This window comes from Apiospora aurea (genome assembly GCF_038362705.1).
Source record: "Apiospora aurea strain CBS 24483 chromosome Unknown utg000004l_segment0_segment0, whole genome shotgun sequence".
NCBI lineage: Eukaryota > Fungi > Ascomycota > Sordariomycetes > Amphisphaeriales > Apiosporaceae > Apiospora > Apiospora aurea.
The window spans coordinates 1,722,564-1,746,706 of record NW_027117391.1 but is presented as its reverse complement, the minus strand read 5'-3'; the positions used below and the strand labels follow the sequence as shown (position 1 = coordinate 1,746,706).

The 24,143-nt window shown below is 52.3% G+C and overlaps 8 protein-coding genes across 8 annotated transcripts; 3 read left to right on the top strand and 5 right to left on the bottom strand.

Moving 5' to 3' along the window:
• Positions 1 to 364: 364 nt before the first annotated feature.
• Positions 365 to 1,104, bottom strand: PG986_005334 (G.t1.c1 family protein; the record flags this gene model as incomplete). Its single annotated transcript, XM_066841556.1, has 5 exons — positions 365 to 661; positions 797 to 812; positions 882 to 930; positions 986 to 1,012; positions 1,074 to 1,104. The coding sequence occupies 5 exons, from the start codon at positions 1,102 to 1,104 to the stop codon at positions 365 to 367; spliced, it is 420 nt and encodes a 139-aa protein (XP_066701418.1).
• A 2,065-nt stretch (positions 1,105 to 3,169) lies between these two features.
• On the bottom strand, positions 3,170 to 3,769 carry PG986_005333 (IES6 INO80 chromatin remodeling complex subunit 6; the record flags this gene model as incomplete). Its single annotated transcript, XM_066841555.1, has 1 exon — positions 3,170 to 3,769. One exon carries the CDS (start codon positions 3,767 to 3,769, stop codon positions 3,170 to 3,172), a length of 600 nt encoding a protein of 199 aa, XP_066701417.1.
• A 425-nt stretch (positions 3,770 to 4,194) lies between these two features.
• Positions 4,195 to 4,613, top strand: PG986_005332 (uncharacterized protein; the record flags this gene model as incomplete). The annotated part of the gene is made up of 2 exons (XM_066841554.1): positions 4,195 to 4,281; positions 4,434 to 4,613. Coding segments are annotated over 2 exons (267 nt in total), but the record flags the coding sequence as incomplete, so codon positions are not given.
• A 903-nt stretch (positions 4,614 to 5,516) lies between these two features.
• Positions 5,517 to 9,089, top strand: PG986_005331 (putative ARP5-Actin-related protein; the record flags this gene model as incomplete). The annotated part of the gene is made up of 4 exons (XM_066841553.1): positions 5,517 to 5,712; positions 5,787 to 6,107; positions 6,169 to 7,898; positions 9,060 to 9,089. The coding sequence occupies 4 exons, from the start codon at positions 5,517 to 5,519 to the stop codon at positions 9,087 to 9,089; spliced, it is 2,277 nt and encodes a 758-aa protein (XP_066701415.1).
• A 668-nt stretch (positions 9,090 to 9,757) lies between these two features.
• Positions 9,758 to 10,486, bottom strand: PG986_005330 (uncharacterized protein; the record flags this gene model as incomplete). Its single annotated transcript, XM_066841552.1, has 1 exon — positions 9,758 to 10,486. One exon carries the CDS (start codon positions 10,484 to 10,486, stop codon positions 9,758 to 9,760), a length of 729 nt encoding a protein of 242 aa, XP_066701414.1.
• Positions 10,487 to 17,171: 6,685 nt separating this feature from the next.
• Positions 17,172 to 18,827, bottom strand: PG986_005329 (amidohydrolase; the record flags this gene model as incomplete). The annotated part of the gene is made up of 3 exons (XM_066841551.1): positions 17,172 to 17,638; positions 17,866 to 18,316; positions 18,411 to 18,827. The coding sequence occupies 3 exons, from the start codon at positions 18,825 to 18,827 to the stop codon at positions 17,172 to 17,174; spliced, it is 1,335 nt and encodes a 444-aa protein (XP_066701413.1).
• Positions 18,828 to 19,814: 987 nt separating this feature from the next.
• On the top strand, positions 19,815 to 21,272 carry PG986_005328 (pterin 4 alpha carbinolamine dehydratase-domain-containing protein; the record flags this gene model as incomplete). The annotated part of the gene is made up of 3 exons (XM_066841550.1): positions 19,815 to 19,985; positions 20,538 to 20,600; positions 21,015 to 21,272. 3 exons carry the CDS (start codon positions 19,815 to 19,817, stop codon positions 21,270 to 21,272), a joined length of 492 nt encoding a protein of 163 aa, XP_066701412.1.
• A 588-nt stretch (positions 21,273 to 21,860) lies between these two features.
• PG986_005327 (nuclear control of ATPase protein) lies at positions 21,861 to 23,840 on the bottom strand (the record flags this gene model as incomplete). Its single annotated transcript, XM_066841549.1, has 1 exon — positions 21,861 to 23,840. The coding sequence occupies one exon, from the start codon at positions 23,838 to 23,840 to the stop codon at positions 21,861 to 21,863; it is 1,980 nt and encodes a 659-aa protein (XP_066701411.1).
• Positions 23,841 to 24,143: the final 303 nt, after the last annotated feature.

Sequence of the window (24,143 nt, the reverse complement as noted above, 5' to 3'; positions counted from 1 at the left end):
TTCCCAGGTTGTAAAGGAACCACTGGAATGTACTTGTTTGTACCATTAAATAGGGGTATAGATATGCCAGCTCCGCCCCCCCCTTTTTGGGTATACCTCTCTAGCCAACCAACACCAACCCTAAGCCATGACATCGTGCAATGAACATTTCTATAGCATACAATACCGCCAACGCCTTTCTATCATGAGAGTTCATGACCTTGACATGCACACAACATTCGCCAATCGTAATATAGTATGTATTCTCGAAGAGGCCCGCCCTTGACACGCAAAGCATTGAAGCGCGGCCCCCGCACGGACTGAGTACCTCTTACATTTTCATGTTTTTCTTCTTCTCTTGTTTACTTTTCCCCTTGCCCGCCCTTTACACTGGCAGCTCGGCATTGCGCCGCCCCAAGCCGACGCGATCGACCAGCATGCCAATGTACGGGCCCACGACGGGGGCGTTGCGCGCGAAGCCCGCGATGGTGCCGAGGAAGTCGCCGAAGAGGATCATGATGCCGTACAGCTCGACGCAGAAGCCGATGAGGGGCCAGCGCATCAGGATCAGCAGCAAGCCGGCGAAGAAGGCGGCGGTGCCCTTGGCCTTTTGCTTGCGCGCGAAGAAGAGAAGAGTCTTCTGGGGGCCGATAATTATGGTGAGGCCGATCAGGAAGAGGATCTAGAAGTAGGAGGCGGGGTCCAGGTTAGCGCATTGGATCGTGGTCGTACTCGTGCCGTCGTGAGGCGCTCTCGATCAGGATGGGGACGTATCGAAGCGTTGGTTTGGGGGAGAGGAATGAGAAGCAGAGCTTACATTGCCCATTGCCAGCCTGGGAGTCGGGATTAGTCTCTTGGTTCTACGGAATGGTTTGACACAGATGAGAAGCGCGCGAACTTACATGGCTCTGTCAAAGAACATCATGACACCTCCGATCAGAAAGAAACCCCCTGCGCAACTTGTCAGCTCCTGCTTCCGCCCACGCCTACCCATGAGGGAGCTTACCGCCGGAGCAGAAGGCAACTCCTATTTCTGTTGCATCCTGTCAGCTTCTCTTTCCTCTCCTTCGTCTCTGGGGAAGTTAGAGGTTTACTTTGTGTGTCGGTCAACCACATTGTCGGCATCGTGGCTGTGTTCGTTGAATGCTTTGTGGTAAGTAGATGGCGAGACTGCAGCAAGCTATGCGTCGTGGTGACTTGTTCGTCCTCCTCGTCTTGGTCGGCTGGGGGGCCCTTCTACTTCGTGTTGTCGCGCTGGGACAAGGGTGAATTGTGCAAGCGGGTGATGGGTATTTGCTTGCAATTGCTATCAAATAAATGAATGCGAATTTAATATTAGAGCGTAGTACGTCAATACACGGAAATGTGTTTGGTCGGTCTTCTCCAGTCTGGCATGTTGGTACTTACTTACGTGTAGCTTCCAACACGGACCATCTCCCCCAGGCCCAGCCGCCCAGCCGCCCAGGCCCAGCCGCCTGGAACCGTGTTCTCCCTGACGCGTTGCGAGCCGACGTGGGAGCTCCGGGCTCACTCTATCTAAGCCCCCTGTTCAATTCGACAATTATTATACATATGACATTCTCGTTAGTCGCGTCCCTTGCATCCTAATCTTGACCTCATGTACGTCGCTTTTCGAGGCACGCACCTCAACTGCCACGGCGAAAATCCTCAGTCAACGTTGGCCTGACTCAAATACAGATACCTCTTACCTTGGACAAGTTTTTGAATATCGGTCACATATATTGTTTTTCCTGTATGCACGCCAGTCCGTTGGTTTCGGGTTCCTGCTTCAATACATACCCGTCATCGTCACTGCATTGAGGCTGATGGTCTGGTCCACAAGGATTGGCTGCTCCCCTCTACATTGTGCTCCTGCATAAGGCCTCCGTCTCCTTTGCCATTATTGAAATACATTCCATTGCTTTGCGAGTCGAGAAGTCCACCACAACTCGAGTTGACAGCAGGAGAAGGACAATACATCGCAAGCTGCTCATGATACTCCTTCGAGTCCTTGTCAGGGCAATGGCACGGTAGGAGTGCCTAGGAGTCTCGGGGCCACAAGAAGAGACGGACATGATGGTCTTCGTCACGGTGTACTCTTGAAGCACGAACCCAACCATTGGGGGAGTTGGTCCGTATAAACTGAGCAACCAGATATATATTTACGACTTTGTACACAAGTCCCTACAGTCGCCCTCGGTTGGGTTCCTGGTGCGAGGACAGTCGCCTCAGGGGTAAGCAAGATCAGACATCTTCGGTGACCCATAGCAGATAAGCAGCCCAGATTGAGATACGACAATACCCTTCAGCATATCTAGTATGTTACATGCTTCCCATGAGAAAACCATTCGCGTCTGCAGTCATTGATGGTTCGTTACTGTAAGGGGTTGAGTTGTTGATAGCTTGTGGAGTATATAAGTGCTAGCCACATTAGCCACACTAGCCACACCAGCACAATTCCCGATAAAGCAAAGCACTGGTGTATTTTTTTTACTCGCATTTCAATACACCTTTGTCCTTCTCTCACACCAACTTTGCCAAATACAACCGGCCTCTTCGGCGGCACATCTTGCACGAGAAACATCAACCCCGAAGCGAAGATCGTAGCTTGGGCAATATCTGTTTATGCAACATGGTTGACATGTTTCGAGACGATTGTCACAAGATCATCAACATGTCTACGAGAAAACGAGCATATATGTTCCTGTACGACATTGGACAAGATAGGTAGGTAGATGTGCGCAGTTGCTATCATGATTCTTTTTTTTTATTCTGCCGCGACGATCCTTAGCAATCTAGCTCTGGTAACTGAGTTTGGTTTCCCCATTCATCCTCGGTATACGTCTGTTACAGGCAGAGAACAAAGCTCTTGATCACGATTAAGCCGGAGCATATCTTAGCTTCGGTCGCCGAGAGGCGGCCGATCACCAGATATGGTTGACTTTGTTGGTCGAACATTCAGTAATCCCACCGTGTTGTGTGTGAAATCTTAGCCTTGTGTGATGTCGTACGGGGCCGTCCCTCGTGTGTTGTACGTTGGGTAGTAGCATCGTCCAAGGCGCCCCCTAAGTATCTCGCCTATTGGCCTTCCTATATCATGCATGCCGATCAACGCCAGCTCAATGAATTCATAAATGTCGTAGCGAGCTAGTGCATGGGTTAAGCAGCATCGTAGCCCAGATAGTTGGGTTCACTTCAGTACAGTATGGGCGCCCCTAGCTTCTAGGTATTGCTCTGGCACACCCTGGGGCAGTGATCGAATGAAGCCGAACACCTCTTTGTCGTGGTACCTCAATCTGCTCTTGGGATCCAGATACGGCGCTGGCAGACCGGTGATGTCGCAGTAGCGCTTCGTATGGGCCAGCGAAGGAGCGCTCTCGATGTTTGTGTAAGTCGCACTGGGTGCATTTGCAGTTGCGCCGCCCGTGGCACCTCCATTTGGCCGCAGGGTCTTCTCCAGCACCAGCTTCGACAGACTACGCGACGCCTGGGCCAGGTTGGGCTGTTGTAGGCTCGTGCCGTCTGTTGATGGAGCGGGCGTCGTTGTGCCAGATGTGGATAGCCCGTCGTTGTCGCCGTTGGCGGGTGTGGCAGGACCGCTGTCGTCTTGGGGCGTCGCCATGATCGATGTCTCTTTCCGCGAGGCGTCGCCCAAGATCGTCTTGACATTCTTGTTGCGGCGGGAGTTAGGCTTCCAGCTCGGGTTGCGAAACGTCCTGTGGACTGAGTGAATGTCGAGCTTGTCGATCAGTTCTTGGTGCGCAATCTGCGCTTCAGTAGGCGCAGCCATGCTTGTTTGCGATGCTGAGTTGGGGATGTGGAATTGACGCGTGCGATTGCAGTCAAGAGTTTCGGGGGTGGTGGTGTCTGAAGTTGATGCCGAATTTGCAATCAAGAACGAGTGAGTAGATTAAAGGCAGAGTAAAAAAAGGACGAGTTGCTGTGTCGCCGAAGAGAGAAATGCTTGGATGCAGTAGTCCCAACTCATTCATCAGCCTCGTCCAAGCTCTCGATCGGAACACCTCCCAATGGCCCATACTGCTTCCATCCCTGTACTGCCACTGCCCACCGCCCACCCTTTGTTGATGTTAATGCGACACTCATCAGTCAACAAACCCACGCCGAGACGAACCGCAACAGCTTCCTGGATAATATTTAGATTATTCGAGTTCCTTATCAAGATGGTAGTGCATGCGTATTCTCCCCTCGTCATAGGTCCTGGTATCGCTGACCGTCTCGTCGCAGGAGAGCCCACACGAACATCAGCAGAACTTACTGCTCTCGCGTGTCATCACCAATGTCGTAGGTGTGGGCTGTTGACCCCACGGAGCTGCAGCGTACTGATCCTCGGCTTGTTATTGCAGGAGAAACTCAATGAAGCTATCGTAGTGATGAACAAGAGCCTACAGGTTAGATGAATCATCACGGAATCTTTTGCTTCTCGAAATTAACAGATATTGCAGGATATCAATGTTCAAAACATGAACATTGAGTTGGTAGCTCAGATGTTCAAGAACTACCAATCCAATGTATTGTTCCATCTAGAAGGTAAAGCCAGCCTGCTACAAAGCCATACATGTACAGACTCGTTAACGCCGAAGATAGCTACCGATAACTTGAAGCCCCCATCTTGAAGGAAGGGTACGGTGGCGCAATGGCAATCAACAAAAGCAGGTGCAGAGTAAATTCAGGCTCCGCGTATGGAATCTGAAGCATTGGGAGCTGCATGGCTTGCAGAGCCATAGCAGGACGAAATGGCTCACTAGAAATCGTGAATCCAAGAGATCAAGCCGACAATGGCGGTGGTCATCCCAAATCCTGTATATACTCAATGAACTTGCTTTCGCATTGCCAATACCAGGTCCTTATAAGTGGAGGTATGAGGCAGCTTATAACAGACATGATTATTAATATGTGGTATGGATTCCCACCGAGTTTGAAACGAAACGCTTGAGTGATTTCAATATATATTGCTTCATGTAGTAGACAGCAAGATGGGCTTCATGAGGAATACAAGTGATATATAATCCGTTCAGTTGCTTGGTTACAGACCAGGCAGACGTTGATATAGGTATCTCAATTGTACAAGCATGTCGATGGCCATAGCTTCAATGGCACTAACATTGGTTTAGGTTAGCTCGCGAACCCTTGCTTGCTGGACCTTAAAGATCCCTGTTCATTGAATACAAGCACACCCGTCAGCCTTGCATTCTTCAGTCGCGAGCGACGGCGAAAGTGAACAGGCATTGGGAAACACAGTTCTGTCTATTCAGCTTTCTTTTTTCTCTCGCACCCATCCGGCGCCATCTTGGACGCTGTGCGGAACAGACTCGGAATATTTAAACATGCGCTGATTGAACAACACAACTGCTGCCTTTATTCATTCACGCGGATCCTCGACTACGCCTACCTTCGTCCATTTGGTGGGATCGGCCGATGCGACATGCGCAACAGCAGAACTTGATCAATTGCGATTCAACCTCCAAGTCTCGATCACGATAACGAATCGACACCAGAACATCTTCCCGACCTCCAAAATGGCCCCCTCTGCTGTCGACCCGACGGTGCCTGGCTTTGGGACGCTACCTGTACGCGAAGAGAAGACGTATCCTCCGGCGCGGATATTCCCTATGAAGGAAAACCGCTTCGAGAAGCCCACACCCGAGCAACCTGATGGACGACAGAAGGCTTTGGCTCAGCCGGCTGGCAGCGCCGCTATAGTCATCGACAATGGTGCGTATACCTTCAAATTGGACCGTACCTTTCTACTCGTGAGCACTGGTCGCTAATATTGGGGAAATCCATAGGCTCCTCGGCCGTGAGAGCTGGATGGTCTTTTGAGGCGCAACCCAGGTTCAATATACCCCCGATCATGGCTAAATACAGGGATCGAAAGCTGGGAAAGACATATTCGTTCGCGGGTAACGATTGCTACGCCGATACGACCGCCCGAGGCCACATCAGAAACGCCTTTGAACCTGGAACCGGTATTGTCACCAACTGGGATGTCATGGAACATGTCTTGGACTGGACATTCCTCAAGCTCGGCATGAACGACGCCGAGGGTTCTATAGATATGCCCATCGTCATGACCGAGACTGTCGCGAACCTGCCGTATTCGAGAAAATGTGAGCAAGGACCCCCCATCATGTCAAAATCTACAGTCAATCCTAACGCGCGCATTCGTAGCTATGAACGAAATCATCTTCGAGGCATATGGCGCACCTTCCCTAGCAACGGGCGTCGACTCGTTGTTCTCTTACCGACACAACAAGGGCCGCACAGGTCTGGTCGTGTCATCATCATACAGCGCTACCCACGTGATACCCGTTTACGATTCCAAGGCGATATTGAACCAGGCAATTCGCCTGAACTGGGGTGGGTGGCATGCCGCCGAATATCTTCTGAAACTTATTCGACTCAAATACCCATCATTCCCTGGAAAGCTCAATGTCTCCCAGGCTGAGAATATGCTGAAGGACCACGGTTACGTCTCGAAGGAATTCGATGACGAGATTCGTTCATATCTGGACTGGACAGGTCTGGAAGACCGGGATATTGTTACCCAATATCCGTTTACAGAAGAAGTCATTGTTCAGAAGAGCGAAGAAGAACTGGCACGCATAGCTGAGCGGAAGAAGGAGAGTGGCCGACGACTGCAGGAACAAGCCGCCAAGATGCGCCTGGAGAAGCTGATGCGAAAGGAGCAGGAGCTCGAATACTATAAGAAACTGCAAGAGAAGATTGCCGATTCAAACAAGAAGGACACCAAGCGGCTGCTCGACGCCGAAGACATGAAGGACGAAGCTGCGCTTGAGCGGGCCATCAAGGAGTTGGAGAAGTCGGTCAAGAAGGCTCGTACCAAGGATGTGGGAGGTGACCCTGAAGAGGAACAAGAGGCTCCCAATTTCGATTTACTGGATGTACCCGATGAGGAACTAGACGAGGCAGCTCTCAAGCAAAAGCGACACCAGCGTCTGCTAAAGTCAAATCACGAGGCGCGAGCGAGAGCCAAGGCAGAGAAAGAGGCAGAGAAAGCTCGTATTGCCGAGGACGAGCGTCTCGATAGAGAACGGCGTGAGAATGACCTCGAGGGTTGGCTGGAGGAGAAACGTGCCATACGCAACGAGACGTTGATGCGCATGAAGGAGCTTGACCGCCTCAAGGCCGATCAGGGCAACCGAAAGTCGTTGGCTTCACAGATTCGGATGAAGTCCATCGCCAACCTGGCATCAGATGGTCCACGGACCAAGCGACGTCGCGGGGGAGACGACGACAACTTCGGTGCCAATGACGACGACTGGGGTGTGTACAGGCAGATCGCTGTAGGGGAGAATGCCAGCGACGACGAAGAAGGCGAGGAGGATCTGCTGGGGAACCTGAAGACGATTGAAGAGGATCTCCTACGCTACGACAAAGGCTTCACGCACGAAGACACCTACGAGGCTCAATCCGACTGGAGCCGATCCCTTCTACACGCCTTCTTGCGTGGCCCACGGCCCTTCGATGCGGGTGCTCAATCCGAAATCAACCAAATCCATCTCAACGTGGAGCGCATACGAGTTCCCGAAGTTGTGTTCCAGCCATCCATTGCCGGGGTGGACCAGGCTGGTCTTGTCGAGATGTGCGGTGACATCCTCACCCAACGACTGGTGGGCATCCCCACGATCAATCGAGACGACTTCCTGCGCGACATCTTCTTGACTGGAGGCAACACTCTATTCGACAATTTCGACGAGCGCCTACGCCAAGGCCTCACGGCTCTGCTGCCGGTCGACAGTCCTCTCAAGTTACGCCGCGCAGACAATGCTATTCTGGATGCATGGAAAGGTGCCGCAGGTTGGGTGGGATCCTCCGGATACAAAGCCGCCGCGGTGACCAGGGCCGAGTGGCTCGAGAAGGGAGGCGATTACATAAAGGTATGTCACCAATCCTTTTCCCAGTCCCTCTCCGTTTCCCCTTGTTATCTTGAATTTGCACACCAGCCACAGAACGTTTTGCTTTCCCCATGCCCTGCCTGACAAACAACTCCTCTCCTGCTACCCCAAAACCCTTCCACATACCCCATCTTTCCCCTTCCAGTAACTGTGCACTTTCGGGCAATAACGCGGCCCCCGACCATTCTCCTCCCTATGCGGTCAAGCCTGGTCAGCCAAAGGAACCTTACCTCGTTCGGAATCAGCCCCTCTTTCCCCCAGCCAGGCGTCGTACAGGACAAGGGACGAGCTAAGAGACGAATTGCTGTTCGCTGAGTTTACGGCGACTTACGGCGCACACCGAGGCGGCACAGCGCCAGGAATGGATGTGCGGTGTTTTCCCTACGCCCGTTGCAAGCGGTGACCCCCCCCATTTGCTTGGTCATGTCATTGTGCCTCTCTTGCCCACTCTCGAGTGAGAATGAGGGCAAAATGGTTTTGCAAAAACATCAAACCAACCAACCACTTCTTCGTCGCTACCTGCGGAGTTATTCTTGCTCTGTTGTTGCTCCCACACCACACCGCCCGCTCTCGCCACACCCCTTTTATGCCAAGCCCACATCAAAATCAATGGGCCGCCCCAGTATCGAGAGATGTCCCCCAACGCGGCGCGCCTCTTGGTGCTGACATAAGCTGCGAGAAATTGGGGGAGGGGGAGTGATCTTGCGGTTGGGCTTGGCATAACTCTCTTGGCAGCGCTATGCTCGCTTTCTTCACGTGCCATTGGTCGTCGGCTCCCGTCCTTGATGAGTCAGGTGGACTGGGGGATGTGTTTGTATGTGTGTGTGTGTGTGTGTGTGTGGCTTCTACTTCGTCGCGGAGTTGGGGTGAGCAAGCTACAGAGCGGGCAGAATATTGCCTGCCTATTGCGGCTATTCTCGCTTTTGCTTTTATCGCAACTGTTTTCCCTTTCTTTTTGTGGCTGGCTTTTCCTTCTCCTTCATCTACTTGCTTCCTGCCTTGCCAGATCACCAGCACCCACTCACACCATTTACTGACTGGCCGCCCCTTGACACGACGCCCCCGTCCGTGCCACACTTACCCAGAACCTAGAGCGGCATGCTTGATGAGTGAATAACACCTGAACTGACTTTTATGGCACAGGAGCACGAATTGGGTAATTCATATCCTTGAGCTTGAGGGCATAGGGGCACAAGGCGCGCAACAGTACCGCGCGATAGATAATGGGATGAGGCACAAAATTGTAACTAATTCTTTCACTCAAGTCAAATGCCGTGGTATTAAAATAGGGCGGAACCTTTGCGCGCTGACGGATCTAAGGTAAAAGCAATGAAGAATGAACCTGGCTCATGCGTTGTCTGCGTCCGGAATCGCTTTCAGACGATGCCATACCAAAAGTCTTATTCGCAATGTAGAGGGTTTCCAGGATTGAGTAATTCAACTGTTTGGAGGCTGTCACAACTTCCCATTTCAAAACCGGCTCTAGTGACCAAATGATACATAACATACATTTATCCTCTCCATATCTTACTTTTTATATTGACCAGAAGTCTATTTCAGATGGCCTAGGCTGAATTGCATTGCCGAATACACCACTGAACACAACCACTTCGTAAGAATGCAACACAGCAATACTACACGGGTTCTTGCCCGCCCCCGTAATGCCAGTGACACCGTTTCTTGGCCCGAACCCATTCAAGCCTGAACGCCAGTGTGATCAACATCCCATGATGCTGCCATAAACGCCCCTGTGAAAATGAACGCAAAATTAGAGAAAAGCCGTCCATCTCCAACCCCAAGTTCCTTATTTGCGCCCCTCTTCCACATCACCAACAGAAATTCTATGCTCGCAGGGATGACGGAGGAGGTAAAGTGGTGTCTCGTTGAAGTTGCCGCCGAATCTCATCGTCGCTCCGCTCCTCGCTCGTCTCTGGCTTCACCCGGTTGTAAAGACCATCAACAGGCATGTCTCTTGGCGGCTCTCTCGCACTGATTCCAGCATGCACTGCAGCAGCAACATCGGCAAGAGAACCTGCAGAGCTGGTAGCCTGCGCAGGTTCTAACACATTGGCAGGTGGTTGAGGGTGCGCAACGGCTCGCGGAGCATTGGGTCTGGGAGGGTGCAAGGCCAGGCCAGGAGGGGGTTGCGGAAGCTCGATCTGGCTGTCCATCAATCGCGATTGTAGTTGTATGACGTATTCACGCAACGCATAGTTCTCATTCTGGACGGCTTTATAAGTTTCTTCCATAGTGCGGAAGTCCCGTACTTCCTGCTCGAGCTTTTTATGTGGTGCTCCTTTCTTTGCCTGAAAGCTCTCTGTTGACTGGGTCAGCGTGACCATGCGCAAGCCAATATGGCACGAAGTATCACATACCTGGGCGGCCCTGTTCTGCGCAGCACGTTTCGACTGGCTGAGCTCCCGCTTAGCCTTTCTTCCATCCGTGATAGAATCGTCCCCGTCGTGGTCATGGTCAGGATCATGATCCAAAAGCCCGTGCACTGCCATAGCAGATGAAGCAGAAGGAATTGCGCCGGGATGAGTGGACGTTGCGGCAAGGCCAGAAGGCATTGTCTCCGTGGAGTTCGCAGCGCCACCAGCTGCTCTCAACTGAGGATGAATCTGCGGTTGCGGAGGTACAACAGGCTGAGGGACCCTAGTCTCCTTGGGGCCTGAGTCGGTCTGGTTAAGAAGACTTGTAGCTTGGTGTGCGAGTTTAGCTCGCAAGTCCGGATCTTCTGAGGGCTAGTTAGCGACACAGAGCCCAGGCAGTACTGCTGGAGTTGCAAGAAATGGTATATGCGATGGGAAATGCGAGATCGAGACAGGTAGCGACAGGACCAGGATAGAGAGCTAGTAGCAGAACCTGGGGGAGCTATGGAGTGGACCGAGGCGAAATATGTATGACTTGAGAAGACCGGTAGGCAAGGGTAGTAAGGGCGGGTATTTGGTAATAAAGAGACGACATGGGAGGAGCGTGTACATGTACATAGGGTAATACAAGGCCGGAGCCATCGAAAGGCTGAGGTTGTGCGTATATATGCATGTACGAGTGTGATTACATATTCAAGTGTGGAGGGAATATGGGTAGGGACAGGGAGGGGGGTGGATGGAAGGTCAGTCAACGATAGGGGAGGGGGGCCGGCATAGAAAGGATCGAGAGGATCCATGTAGCTAGAGTAATCCGGATCGTGGGTAGGCTTCACGAAATCCAGTACACTCCGATCGTGTGTAATCGGCAATAAGATGCATTCCCCATCATATCTGGGGAGATATGATCATGGTAGAAAGAAGACAAACAAAATCATGTTCGTACTCACCAGTGAAGCTTGTACTGTCCTATTGTCCGATTCTGAGTCAGCATCCAGATGATACAGTTCGATGGTTATGGCGATGGTAGTGACGGACGAGCACACTAGTCCTACCGCTTGGCTGCAGTGAAGACTGTGAAGACTCGAATGCCACGGGAATAGATGCACTCATTCACGACAGAGACCATGGTGCTGATTTGCTGGATAACTCGGGGACGAAGGGAGGGGGGGGAGGAATAGAAAACAGTGATGCACATTTCGTGTATTCGTATGCCAACATGCATGGTAAAACACGGCGGGGGGTTTCAGTAGAACTTGGTGGTGGCTGACGACCGGAGAGCGATGGGAAGGGAGATCGGTGGTAGGTGGTAGGGTATGGGATGTTATGAGATTGGACTGGACGAGGGCGGATGATTACGAGATGACGATTTGCTCCAAACTTACCTTTGAGGCGCCTGTGGGAGGAGCAGGAGCGGGCGCGGCCGCCGTAGCCCCAGTAGCTGTGTACTCCATCATGCGAAGGACGAGCGCAACAGAGAACGTCGATGGGAGAAAAGAAAGAACCGAGCAGCGATTATGACGGCGAGGCGAAGCTCTCCTCGACGGCGAGGGAAAGGGAAAAAATGGGAAGATCCGATGATGGACGCTGCAGCTTGTATGGCCCGGAGGATCGACAAGACCAGATCTGGCTGGCTCTCTTTGGTTGTTCCTGGAAATGCCGCCGCCAGCCCGCCGCAGACAAGGAAGTACCGGGGTGTAGCTTTGGTTTTGTCTTTACGAATCAAGCAGAGCGATAGTGGGATGACATAAGTATCGGGGAACCGATCAATAGATTAGGCTGCCTGCCTGGCCGGAGTCTGGGTCCTTGGCTGGGGCCGAATCGTGGGCTGCTGCAAAGGCGACCTGTACTTGTTGCTGCTGACTGTATGAGAGATCGATAGCAAGTGGTGAGTTTGGGAAGTACAGGTCGGTGATGGTCGGGCAAAGTGGAAAAGAGATCCCTGGGGCTTCCTCAGCGTTGGTCCGGATTGGACATGCAGGTATTAAGGAAGATTTGATGGGGCTTGGATTGGTATGGCCTGCGCTGCCGAACAAAACGAGGTAGCGAGTACTGTAGCAGGCAGGTACTGTCTGTCTGTCGTCGGTTGGCTGGTGCTGGCTGGTGCTGGCTGCCTGTTGATAGGTGGTGGCCCTTGGATAATAATAAACTTTCAATGGTTGGTTGAAGGTGGTAAAAGAACGAGCCGGGTTTTGGGTGCTGACAACTAAGTTACCCATGCCGGAACCAATGACAGCTGTCGATTGCCCGAGGGTCACGGGAGACAGCTGGGCGAGGAGAGGAAGCGAGAATGCAGAAGAGATACCCTGTACTACATGGGATGTACATCAATACATAAAGTAAAAGCAGGACACACACACACACGGCGATGCAATGGAAGGGAAACGAAAGTGCGACGGCGGAGACACCAGAGCGAGCGAGGGAGAGCAGGTACAATTACTTAATAAGTGAGGGTGATCGGGAGACGGTCGTCTTGTGCCCCACGAGCCCCAGAGTCCAACCAAGCGCCGGACTTTTTTACTGTTGGTTTCGTAATCCGGAACCAAGTGACGAATTATTCAGCCAGCCAGACTCCGCTGTAACAAAATCGAAGAAAAGAAAAGAAACAGAGCAGATGAACACCAACCAGCTAACAAAAAAAAAAAAGAAAAGAAAAAGAAAACAGGCCCAGTCTACATACTGCTTTATTTGGGTAGGTGTCTATGATTTCAGTTATGCAAACAAGAGTTATACATACTCGCCAACTCTTACTTGGTGCCCCCAAACGCTCATGTCTGTCTTGGGCCTCTGGCGTGTCCAACCATGTCATGTCATGTCGCTCGCTGTTGTTGAGCGCATCTGGGAGATAAAATGAACCAACAACCGACCAGATACTTGGGTACATGTGCTACGCCCAGGAGGGTAAACATTGGGAGGTGAGGCTGGGTTGCAACCAGGAGCCTTTCTAGAAGGAGGAACAGGATTTGCCGCGGGTAACGGGCCGGTTTGCTGACCATGGTCCTTTTTTGCACTTGTTCGCCCCGAGCATGGATCTTCTAGAAGATGGGACCGAAACCCTCTGCGCTTTTTCCCACTCTCCAGCAACCTGCTTCCTGGGTTTTGTCTGCTTCAGGGTTTGACTCAGGACACGGAATATGCCTTCACGCCCAAGACGCCCTACACAACTTTGCATGGGTGCATAACTTTTTGTACGAATAAGTACGTGCAGCTCCTTAGCACTTCTACGACTGTTACCGTCGCCGTATGGATAGGGTCGACTCGAGTCGTCTGTTTGCGAATGCGGGAGAGCTGCACGCATACTTACGACACACGGCCTATGGACGAATGTGTTGCTGATAGTAGACGAAGCAAACGACGGCGAAGGAATGGAATATATGGGGTTGATCACGTAATTCGCGCTCCCTTGACGGGCTAGGGGGATAGTTGACGACGCGCTCGGCTGTGCAAATACTGAGACTTGGATAGTGGGTTTGTCAGCAATTTCTGACTTGTTGGTATTACTGTACTTTGAATCCGGACCGAGAGGTAAAGGCGTTTGTGCAGATGGAGAAAACTAGAAAAAGTACCCAACGGGTACTTCCAACTTCCCGAAACCCTGCTAACTGCAATGGGCGGATATAGTGGCGTGGCTAATAGGCTATTCCCTCCACCCGAACTCGGATCGTATGGGCTTCGATTCGTCGAACGTCGAAGGGTGCAGGACAGGACAAACCGTATACTCGGACATTTCGACTTGGCCCGAAGGGAAATACCAGTATCGGCGCATGTACGTAAGGCTATATTTGTTGAGATGAGATCGCTGCTTGTTCTGCCATCTACAGTGCCCATATGCAGGCGTGGGTGTACTCTCCAGCACCACCTTCCATGTCCCCAGGCCAGGGTGGTACGATAGGAATGCCTGCCCAGAGTCGATGAGGTGTCATGATGTAAGCTCACCAGAGCCGCCTCATTCCATCGTCGGTGCTTCTTCTGAAACTTGTTCCCAATTTATTCTGGTCCCCACGAGTTGCATAAGGAAACTCTAAACCCTTGATTCGACAGCACCCGGCAGTCGGACAGAACATCGGAGGTCGGGGGAGGGGTCCTTGCTCGGTCTGATCTTTCCAGCGAAGACGAAGCTGGCGAAGAAGATTATTCTGCAATGATAACATTGATTGGCGGCAAGCAGGAGAGGAAGCACAGCACAGCACCGCGCCGCACGGCGTCGGTATCTAAGAGGTAAGCAAGGTACGTACTCCCCGATCACTCTGATCACTCTCCTCGAAACCTCCTCCTCGCATCCGTCTTTGCACGTCTCGCAGGTGGTTGATTTCGGAATTGTTTCCTTAATCGTACGTATTACTAATTTCCTAGTCTCTCGCCTAGCCCGGGCTGGGCCAATGGGACAATAACGCACACATCCCACACCATCCCTTTGCATTGTCAGCCCGATGCGCTAGACAGACCTGCCTATAGACCAACACACATAGCGTGCCGTGCTGCAAACAGCATTGCCAAGGATGAAGTAGTAAACGCCGTATTCGTTCTGCTTTAGTCAGCGAATAACGTGGATCGGTCCTCACAACTGCCGTCTCTCCGTGTCATAGCTGGTATGAAGACAGCCTTGGGGCTCCTGTTTGAGGTATCGCTCGCACGTGTGAAAGGGAGAAAACAGAAGCAGCAGCAGCAGCAGCAGCAGCAGAAGAAGATGGTCAGAGCGGCCATGCGCCACTCCAGTGCACATTGACGACTTTGGAGGGTACAACAGATTCTACTGCTTCAAAGACTGCAAAATGCGTGCCCATGCGATGCAGCAGCAGGGGCGGCCCAACTCCGAATCCGCGTCGAATTGCACGAGACATTCCCGAGCTGTGGGTGTGTGTGGATGCATCTCGGGACCGTGATTCTATTAGCCCAGTCGTCAGTCACCAGTGCCAGTACCAGAGCAGGGGACCAGAGGTGAGGGAATGAGTGACGTCGGGGACCGCTGACAAAGTAAGAAGAAGAAAAAAAGCTGACCCGTCCGTTCCCACCCACACTCAATCTCTCTTGTGCTACCCTCACCACCAGCTTCGTCAAAGTACACATCGGCATGGCTTGCATACGAATGTAGCATTTTCTGGCTACGGGAGAGCGGATTGGCTGCATCGCACGATGAACCAATCAGCCCGTCCCGCCGTCCTGAACCCTGCAGCTTTTGTCATCCGTCACACCACACGTGATTCGAGAGATTGAGATATGAACCCAGTCTCTTGGCACGCGATGCCGTGCCGGACTTTCCAACTGCAAGGAGAGCCCGGACCCCTCGGGATTTGCAAAAGTACTACATACCTACTCGACAACGCACCCGAATCCAGTCACTCGTCCGTCGACGCACACTCCCACTGCTTAGTCGACTTACTCTTCGCTTGGTCTCTAGGTCGGCCTACCATATGACAAAGTCTCCTGGATTCCGATATGTCTCAGCACACTGTTGGTTACCCGGGTTTGTATGTATGTAGATATAACGGGACTTACATAATCCACGTACCAACCCACTCGAGCTGGTGTTTACAGGAGCCAAAGAGCCAGCCAGTTCCCTGCATGTGGTAGATGCGCCCTCGAGCGACCACCGGGAGTGATCAGGTCATCCGTGCCTTAACTCCTACTATTAGTAATCTTACCATCAAACCTCCCGAAACCCACCCACCATCCTGCCGAGTCACAGAACGAGGCAAGCAGGATGTTTACATACTATCTACCTATACTTACTTATTGTGAGACGGTGAAGAGTGTTGCACGGTATGTAAGAAAACAGAACCCTAGCGTGCACAATATCGGCCGAGAGAGATGCCTCCGCCCCTGACCGGCGAGAAGATATCCCATGGATCTCTTCTGAGATTTTTCATTTTGCCCCAAGGCGAACGAAACCCACCCAACAGCAGCACGCACGCACGCACGCACGCACGATACATCACAAACCCACAATCCACTTGCGGCACAGGTTCTGCTTACACACAATGGGGTCCCAACTTCCAAGCTCAGTTGTTAGACGTGAGGGGCCGCGCACAGTACGACCTGCTCGCAGATCAACCCGGAAGAATCACGTGTAGCCCAGTATGAGGACGATATTCCGAAGGAAACCTCGGTCTCTTCCCTCGCCCGATGAAAAAGAAAATAAAGAAAAAAGTACCTGCTTTGCTGCTGTATCGGGAAAGTTGTGTTGTGTGGTGAGGCGCCGTTGATGCAACGTCCGAAAAAGCCATACGACGGCTAGGTTAAGGGCCAGGTTACGATCACTCATCACCAGTGCTGCGCTCGTCACTCACTCATACCCCAAGGTAACCGGCCCATGAGTAAGATGTGAGAAAGCAATTTTATACAGAACTGCGTAACAGCCACCAAAAAAACCATCTCTCGGAGCCAAGTGGCTTCACAGAGTCGCACAAAGTAGGTAGATGATCAAGACACACTTCCGCCGATAAGAGAAACATTACTGTTTGGAGGAGTGATCCGCACTGGCCGGGGGCATACGCATTTCTTCCCAGAGCACTCGTCGCTCTCGCTTGCGTATGGACAGTTAGGTTGCACCGTCCCGTCTCGGCCATAAGACGCAGCAGAACGCGAGTCCGGAGGAAAGATGGGGACTATCTGGCTTATGTAACCACACCGTCTGTACATGACATGCTCAAAGTAGAAGCTGCGCCAGTTGGGCAATGCCGACGTGGTAGTTTATATTGTAGCACATCTCGAGCGTGCATTACTGCTTATTTCTTTGCATGGGTGTATGACAAGGGTGATTAAACGGAGGACGGTCGAGAGACTTGTGGAACCCCATACCTACATGTCTACCCAACCCCCTCCTCCTCGCCTCGCCCCTCGTCTCCCAATACTGCGCAGGTGTTATTGCATACATGACATGCAATATTTACGCTGGCGACTTATACAGTTTCCCACCCTTCCAGACGTGCGTAACATTGTTCGGGTCTGTGAGGAAAGCGAGGTCGTCCAGTGGATTCCCTGCCACGCCTATTAGATCTGCGTCATATCCAGCTTTCAACTGACCGCTCTTGGGCGCCAGTCTGCCCAGGACCTCCGGAGCGTTGGCAGTCATGGCTGCGATTGCCTGTAGCGGGGTCATGCCCGCCTTGACTGCATATGTGAGTTCCATGGCGTTCTTGCCGTGGGCGACACGGTGCCCTGGGTTGCTGTTCCAGGTATCGGTACCGAGCGCAATCTTGACACCTTGCTGTATGGCCAGATCATAGTTCTTCCTCGTTAAGGGGACGATCTTCTTGATTTTCTTGACAACGGGCTCGGGGAACCCGCTGGGGTCAAGGAGTAGGCTTTCTTGGATATGCCGGGTTGCAACGAGGGTCGCCCCCTTCTCCTTCACTGTGAATCCGAGGGTTAGCATTAGTCCAACAAGATGGCCTATGTAGAAAGGCAAGATGTCAAGATAAGAAAAAGGCGTGAGGTTCTCCGGTAAAACGCCCTGCTGTTGTTATATGCAATCAATAGACGCCACTTTGGTCGGGACTCATTCGGAGGATAAGGGATGTAGCCATGCCAGCCTCTGCTTCCGGGGATTGGAGAACATAAACGCGAACTCCACCACGTACTAAGTGCCGCAACCTCTTCGTCCAGATAACACCCATGCTCGATGCTCTTGATACCGGCTCTGAGCGCTGCCATGATCCCGGCTTTCCCGATGGCATGGGCAGCAACGGCGCGACCTGAGCGCTCCGTCTCGTCGACGATGGCCTTGAGCTCATCATCCGAGAACTGGCGGTCTTCGGGGTCGTCATTAAGACTAAGCACGCCTCCTGAGGAGCAGACTTTGATACATCGCGCTCCTCTGCGTACCATGGTGCGGACGGCTTTGGTACACTCATCCACGCCATCGCACAGATAGGAAGCGCCTCCTGCCTCCCCGAACTGCTTGACCGCGCAGAGGGGCAGCTCGTGGTCATCGCCGTGGCCGCCTGTGATTGATAGGGCTGCCAGTGAGGAGTAGACATTGGGGCCGACCAGATATCCGTCTCGGATGCCCGGCCACAGATATCCTGCATACTTTGGTTTGATATCGTGTCAGTTTCTCCACACGCTTGTAGTAGATCGCAGGCAGGTAAGTATAATCGAGGAAAGAGGAAAATGTCCCACCCACCCCCATCAACTCCCGAACAGAGGTGAATCCTGCATCAAGGGTGCGACGTAAATCGACCACGGTAACAGCGCCGGCCAAGGTGGGTGCGCCTGGCAAGAACGAGCTGCTGGCATTCAAAGTACTGAAAGCTAGGCCATGGCCGCCGAAGTGGACGTGGCAATCCCACAGTCCTGGCATGAGTATTTTGACGTGGTGAAACTTGACGGCGTCATACTTGGCCGGGCGGTTGGAGAAGTCACCAACCCACTCGATCATGGCGTCCGTGACCACCACAGCGCCTTCCTTGATAGGCTGCCCACAACCTGGGATCAAGAGGTCGCTCCTGATGCCAAAGCGCGTGGTGACGGTAGTAGTCGCGGGGCTCTCCTCTTCGCCATTGCCGCACTCTGTCGATTCCGTATAGTGAGGCACACGCATGATGAATGGAGTGATCGACCAAAAGTTCCAATGGATGTAGTTGCAGCAGAAGGCTGAGGTTTGCGAGTTGATATCAGGGTCAGTTATGCAGCGAGACACCTGGTGACTCCCCTTATTAAGCAGTGGCTATAATTACCAGCGAATGGACGGGTTCTGATATGCTGGAGAGCATGCGGCTTCAAATTACCCCTCTGCACTCTCTGCACGCTGTTGATGCACTTGAACCTTGCGCATATGGCCGCAAGACGAGACGGTTGATGGGTGGCTTACCTTCCTGTTGCTACCTAGCCCGCATCAGACGCATGCAACGGCTGCATCTTGTATGCACATTACTTACCCCAGACATCACTACCTATACCATCGAGCGCGTCACGGCAGTAGAGATTGAATGGCTCTCGAGGAAGAAGTTCGATAGATGTTTTCAGCTTTTCAGGAAAACATCAATGGCTGACTATGTAGGTACCTATGTACCTACATGTTTTCTGGGGGAATTGGCTGGTGATTCAATGGGAAGAAAGGAAACACCGGTATTTGATGTACAGTACCTTCCTGACCAAGCGGACTTGGACCCGGACGGAGCCGCTAATTCTTGCACCCACGCCCCTGCCTGGGTTGGGTTATTTTGCACGGCTGATGGCCCTAGCGCCCAAAGCGTCCAAGGTTCTATCAAATGTAAGGTAGCAGTTTAATGAACATCGCCGTTCCAAAGCTACGCTCACCATCAATACATTGCCTTCCTCCGTCTCGCCTGTCGAAGTTGTTTGCTTCGTCACCATATTGACCGTATGGTTAGTGCTCATATCTAATTGACCAATGAACGGCTCGCCAGCGTGGCTCTGCTACGCTCACTCTCTTGCGAGAACAAGCACGCGATCTACTTCATCAGTACAGCGGCCACACTCAGTACCCCGAGTGGCACTCCCAAGAAACCGCTTTCAGTACTCGGAGCCCCGAGTTCAGAAGTTCTGTCGAATTCCTCGTGTGGCCATGTCTACCGCCGCTACCGCCCAGGCCAAGTTCTCTGCAGGCTCAGATGAGGTGGTTCTAAAGCCAAAGCTCCAGTCACTATTGGCTGAGACAGGAGGTCGGTGGAACTTGATCAGCTCCGGAGAGGGACTCGAACGTAGCTTCAAGTTCAAGACGTTTGCGAAGACTTGGGTAAGTTATGCTTACCCCATGTTCGGTATCCAAGCAAGCGCTGGATCTGGCTTCCGGCCCCGGAGGGTGAAAAAGGGGCGTTAAACCTCGGACTGCCCTATCAGGAAATTAATTTTCCAGGCATCACGAAAAGACATGAGCTCTATGGGCTACAGAGTTGCCAAGCCTTACGTCGCATATGCGTTCGTCGTTTCTGCGGCTCAAGCGAACTGCGGATCCCCTCCTATTGGGAGGGGGGATACACCACGGCAGGTGGTAGATGTCCCTGACTCAGCCCAATAGCCTGCCTATCTCTTGCGTTCCACGGAATGAAGATCAACATTGCTATTGACTTGATGCACTGTACCTCGTTGTCAAGCCTCGGCAATTCGCGTGGATTAAGCCCACAAAGGGGATGTCATCAGTGTCGTGAAGCAAGCAGACACGCTGAGCAAAGTCATGCTAAAAGCGCACCACTGCGATGCAGGCAACTGCCTTAATCACCAGACTGTTATTTCATGCTATGAGATTACAAACTCTTGACAGATCCTGACTAATCCGGTGCGATGGTAGGATTTCATGACCGCAGTCTCTTTACAATGCAAGTTGAAGAACCATCACCCGGAATGGTCAAATGTAAGTTCCAAGCCTATCCCACGGGGTCTTTCTGCACTTCATCAAGCAAAATCCTGGAGAACAATCTGCAGCCCTCGCAAATGCAAGGAAGTAAAGAGAAGTTGGCATCTCAAATGCGGTTGCTTACTCATTACGGGTACCCTGGCTGGTTGAGTTCAGTGGCTCGCTTCATCTTGCAGATGCTCTTCAAGTTACACGAAGCACATTGCTGTTTTGATAGCCACATACCCTGGTGTTGCCAACCAACCCCTTGAAGCGGGTTGTACGATTCGGGGCATTCGTACTTTGCCAACTTCAAAAAGCCCTTGCCAGCTCCGTTAATTGCGCCTCTTATACCCTCCACGGGTGTTGATGCAACGTCGCTCTGTATACAGAAAGCAAGCAGCTGACATACTGCATCAATGATGTACACAGGTATACAACGTGACCTTCATCCGCTGGACCACCCACAGTCCCAAGGGACTTTCGACACAGGACGTCGAGCTTGCAGCCATCTGCGACGGCCTGGCCCGCGACTTTGGAGAGATTGTAGAAGAGCAGCAGCAGCAAGGAGGTGAACAGAGCTGCGCCATGAGGAATTTGGCTGGCACTGTAGCGTCTGGGGCTGGTGCTGAATGCTGCACACCCAAATCCCAAGCCCCAAAGTCAGGGGCTAGCAAAACTTCGGCTTAGGGGCACCCTCGCAAAGCAAAACCCCTGAAACGATGTACAGTACAAGGATAGATAAGTAGGCAGACCTTCGCACGGGTGCGCTTGCGTACAGGTGGACAAGACCAGCGAATGGGGCGAAATCCATGGCCCTAGTTGTATCAGTCTTCGTCTGTGTATGAGGGTGGGCAGGACTGGAAACTTGCTGTACGTGTCTACCCTGCATATATGCCTAGCTGCATAGCCACGTATCCATCTATGCAAGCAAATCAATGCACATCGACGTTGTGGTGGTGAATATGAACAGTCGTAGATGTGGAAATAAGTTCAAATCAGTGTAATACCAAACTCAATCAATATCCTACGCATCTGGCCGGCGAGCTGTGGTTTAACGAGATCAATAACACGCACATCGCACAGACGCAAAAGAACTCGATGAGAAGTAATTTGGCAGCCATTTACTGTGACTGGGTGCCTGCGGATATGGTCCGTAGGGTAGGTATTCGACAACCAACAACTCTCATATATCATATCAACCGTTAGGCGCGTTAAGTAATCATGGCTCATCCTATTGTGACAGTGTCATTGCGGACCGTGTTAATATATCTGTTGTTACAAGAGCCACTTGGAGTATACCCAGCGGATACGATCCAGCGCCCGCAGCTGCGAGCGAATTCCCTTGAGGTTGTTGCCCAGCTCCTCCAAATCTTCCAAGAACCTCTGCTTGTACGCATCGGTGGGGAGGAGGTCAAACGCCAGTCGTCGTAGAACGTGGAGCTCGCAGACGAGCAATCCATGGTCTTTGTAGGACAGGAGGTTGTTAGGTGAGGGGGTGGCCTCGGTAAGGATTCTGTCAATGTCGCGCAGCACCCACACACATCTGTCGGTATGCCTATCTTTGCGGAAGCCTCCCGAGAATACATTGTGCATGTACTGGAATACAGCAATGGAAACAAGGATGCCAGGGGTCAAACCGACGAACCCAAAGACCAATTCTTGGCTTCGCAAGAGTGTGTCAATACCCGTCATCGCAACCTCGACATCAACCTTGGTCTTTTGCACCTGAATCAGCAGGGTCCGTACCAGATCTCCCCGCACCGCCCCCATCAGAGGCGTGCGCAGGTCCTTCTCGTATGCACGAAGTACCGGCGTCAGATCTCCTTGTTGAACCTTGGCCCTGATGTCTGCCACTTGAGACTCGGAGAGGGATGAGGCGCCTGTTGCCGAGGTGGGCCTGTCCAGAGCGAAATCAACTACCATGCGTTCCAGGCTATCTCTGTCCGACTTGAGACTATCCCGACTCATGATGGCGATGTCACTGTTGGAGTCGTGGCGTATAGTACCAATAACTTTTCGTGTCGGTTCAACGATCCAGTTGAACCAGAAATCTTTGACAGTCACTCCAAGATCCGCTACCCAGTCCAGAATTTCCTTCTGGCGGTTGAGGAGGATGCGAAGGACTGTGCTTGACGAAAAGAGCAGAACAGTTGCAGGGAGCCAGTATCTCATTAAGCGGGACGGCCGACCGTGTGCACCGACCAAAAGCTCGGCTGATTTAAGGTGAAGCGGAAGTTGATCTTCCAACAGGTAGTGAAGTCGTTTGGCAATCACGGAAGGCCTGTTGCTGTCGTCGTCTTCCACCTGTATGGAAAGCTCGGGGTCTTCGTCAACGCCAGCAAACACCCTGTCTTCGAAGTCGGCCACGCCCGAGTCCAGGTTAAGAACATCCTTAAGTACCATATCCATCAAAGCCACGCTGCGTTCAACGACACCTTTCCATTCCTGGCTATTTGACATGATGATGTCGCTTTTACCATCATCACTTCCGTTGCCTCCAAAAGCGAGGCCTTCGTCGATGAGAACACCGAGGCCGCTTGCCGTCATTTCGCGAAGCTTCTTCAGCTTAGACTGTCTCTGGCGTGCCTCTTCCTGGGCAAGAGTAAAGGGGGATTTGGCTCGGCGCTGGATATCCGCAAGCGACCTTTCCCGGATGCTCTCGCGGACGATGCCATAGAACCGTTGCCAGTTCTGCGACAGATAGCTGCCCCAAGTACTTTCATGTTCCTCGGCGAACAGCCCAGTTACTTGGCCCGTATTGCGACGTAGACGGGCCTTGCTGTCTTGGTATATTTCCTGGGACCAACCCCAAAGGCGCATGGGAGAGGTTTGGACCATGTACAGACTACTACTTGCCGGGGAAGAAAGAACCGTGTCCCAATACCATATGTGGTCGCTGAGCGGTACAATTTGGTCGAGCAGCGTCCTCATGATGATACCGTAAGTCTGCACAGTAGCTTTACTGACGAGAAGCCACTCCAGATCAGTCTCATACTGGGTTATCTCGTCACTGGGCTCAGACAGGAGCTGCGACTGGGTTAGGAGAGACTTGACCTGCCATGTTGGCAGAATTGGCTGCGCGGCCGTGGAGGCGTTGGCGGATGAGGAAAGAAATTTGATAATGCGGAGGAGGTCTTTGACACGGGATGGCTCAGCAGAAGCGTGATGCGTTGCGGTGAACTCGGCGGCACCGGTGAAGGGGATGCGGTCCAGTTGCGCATCCAGCCGCCGGACCTGATCCGACACCACCGTCATGGCTCTGATCCCTGCCTGGCCGAACGAGTCCCAGGGTTGTGGACAGCCCAATCAGCAAAATGGTCCGGGGTTGCGTAATAGACCAAGCGTCGTGCATACGCATGTGGTATGTAGCAGTATGTGGTCAGCCCAGTACTGTATATACTGGATCACAGGGTTAAGGTGACCTGGCAGCTAGGTCGTGCTGAGTAGCGGTAAAGCTGAACGAAGCAGATGCTTGCTTGTTCTGATGATGGACTGATGATGGTCTGAATGTTTAAGTGGGCCTGGACGAATTGGAGCCGGTTGACGACGGCATGCATC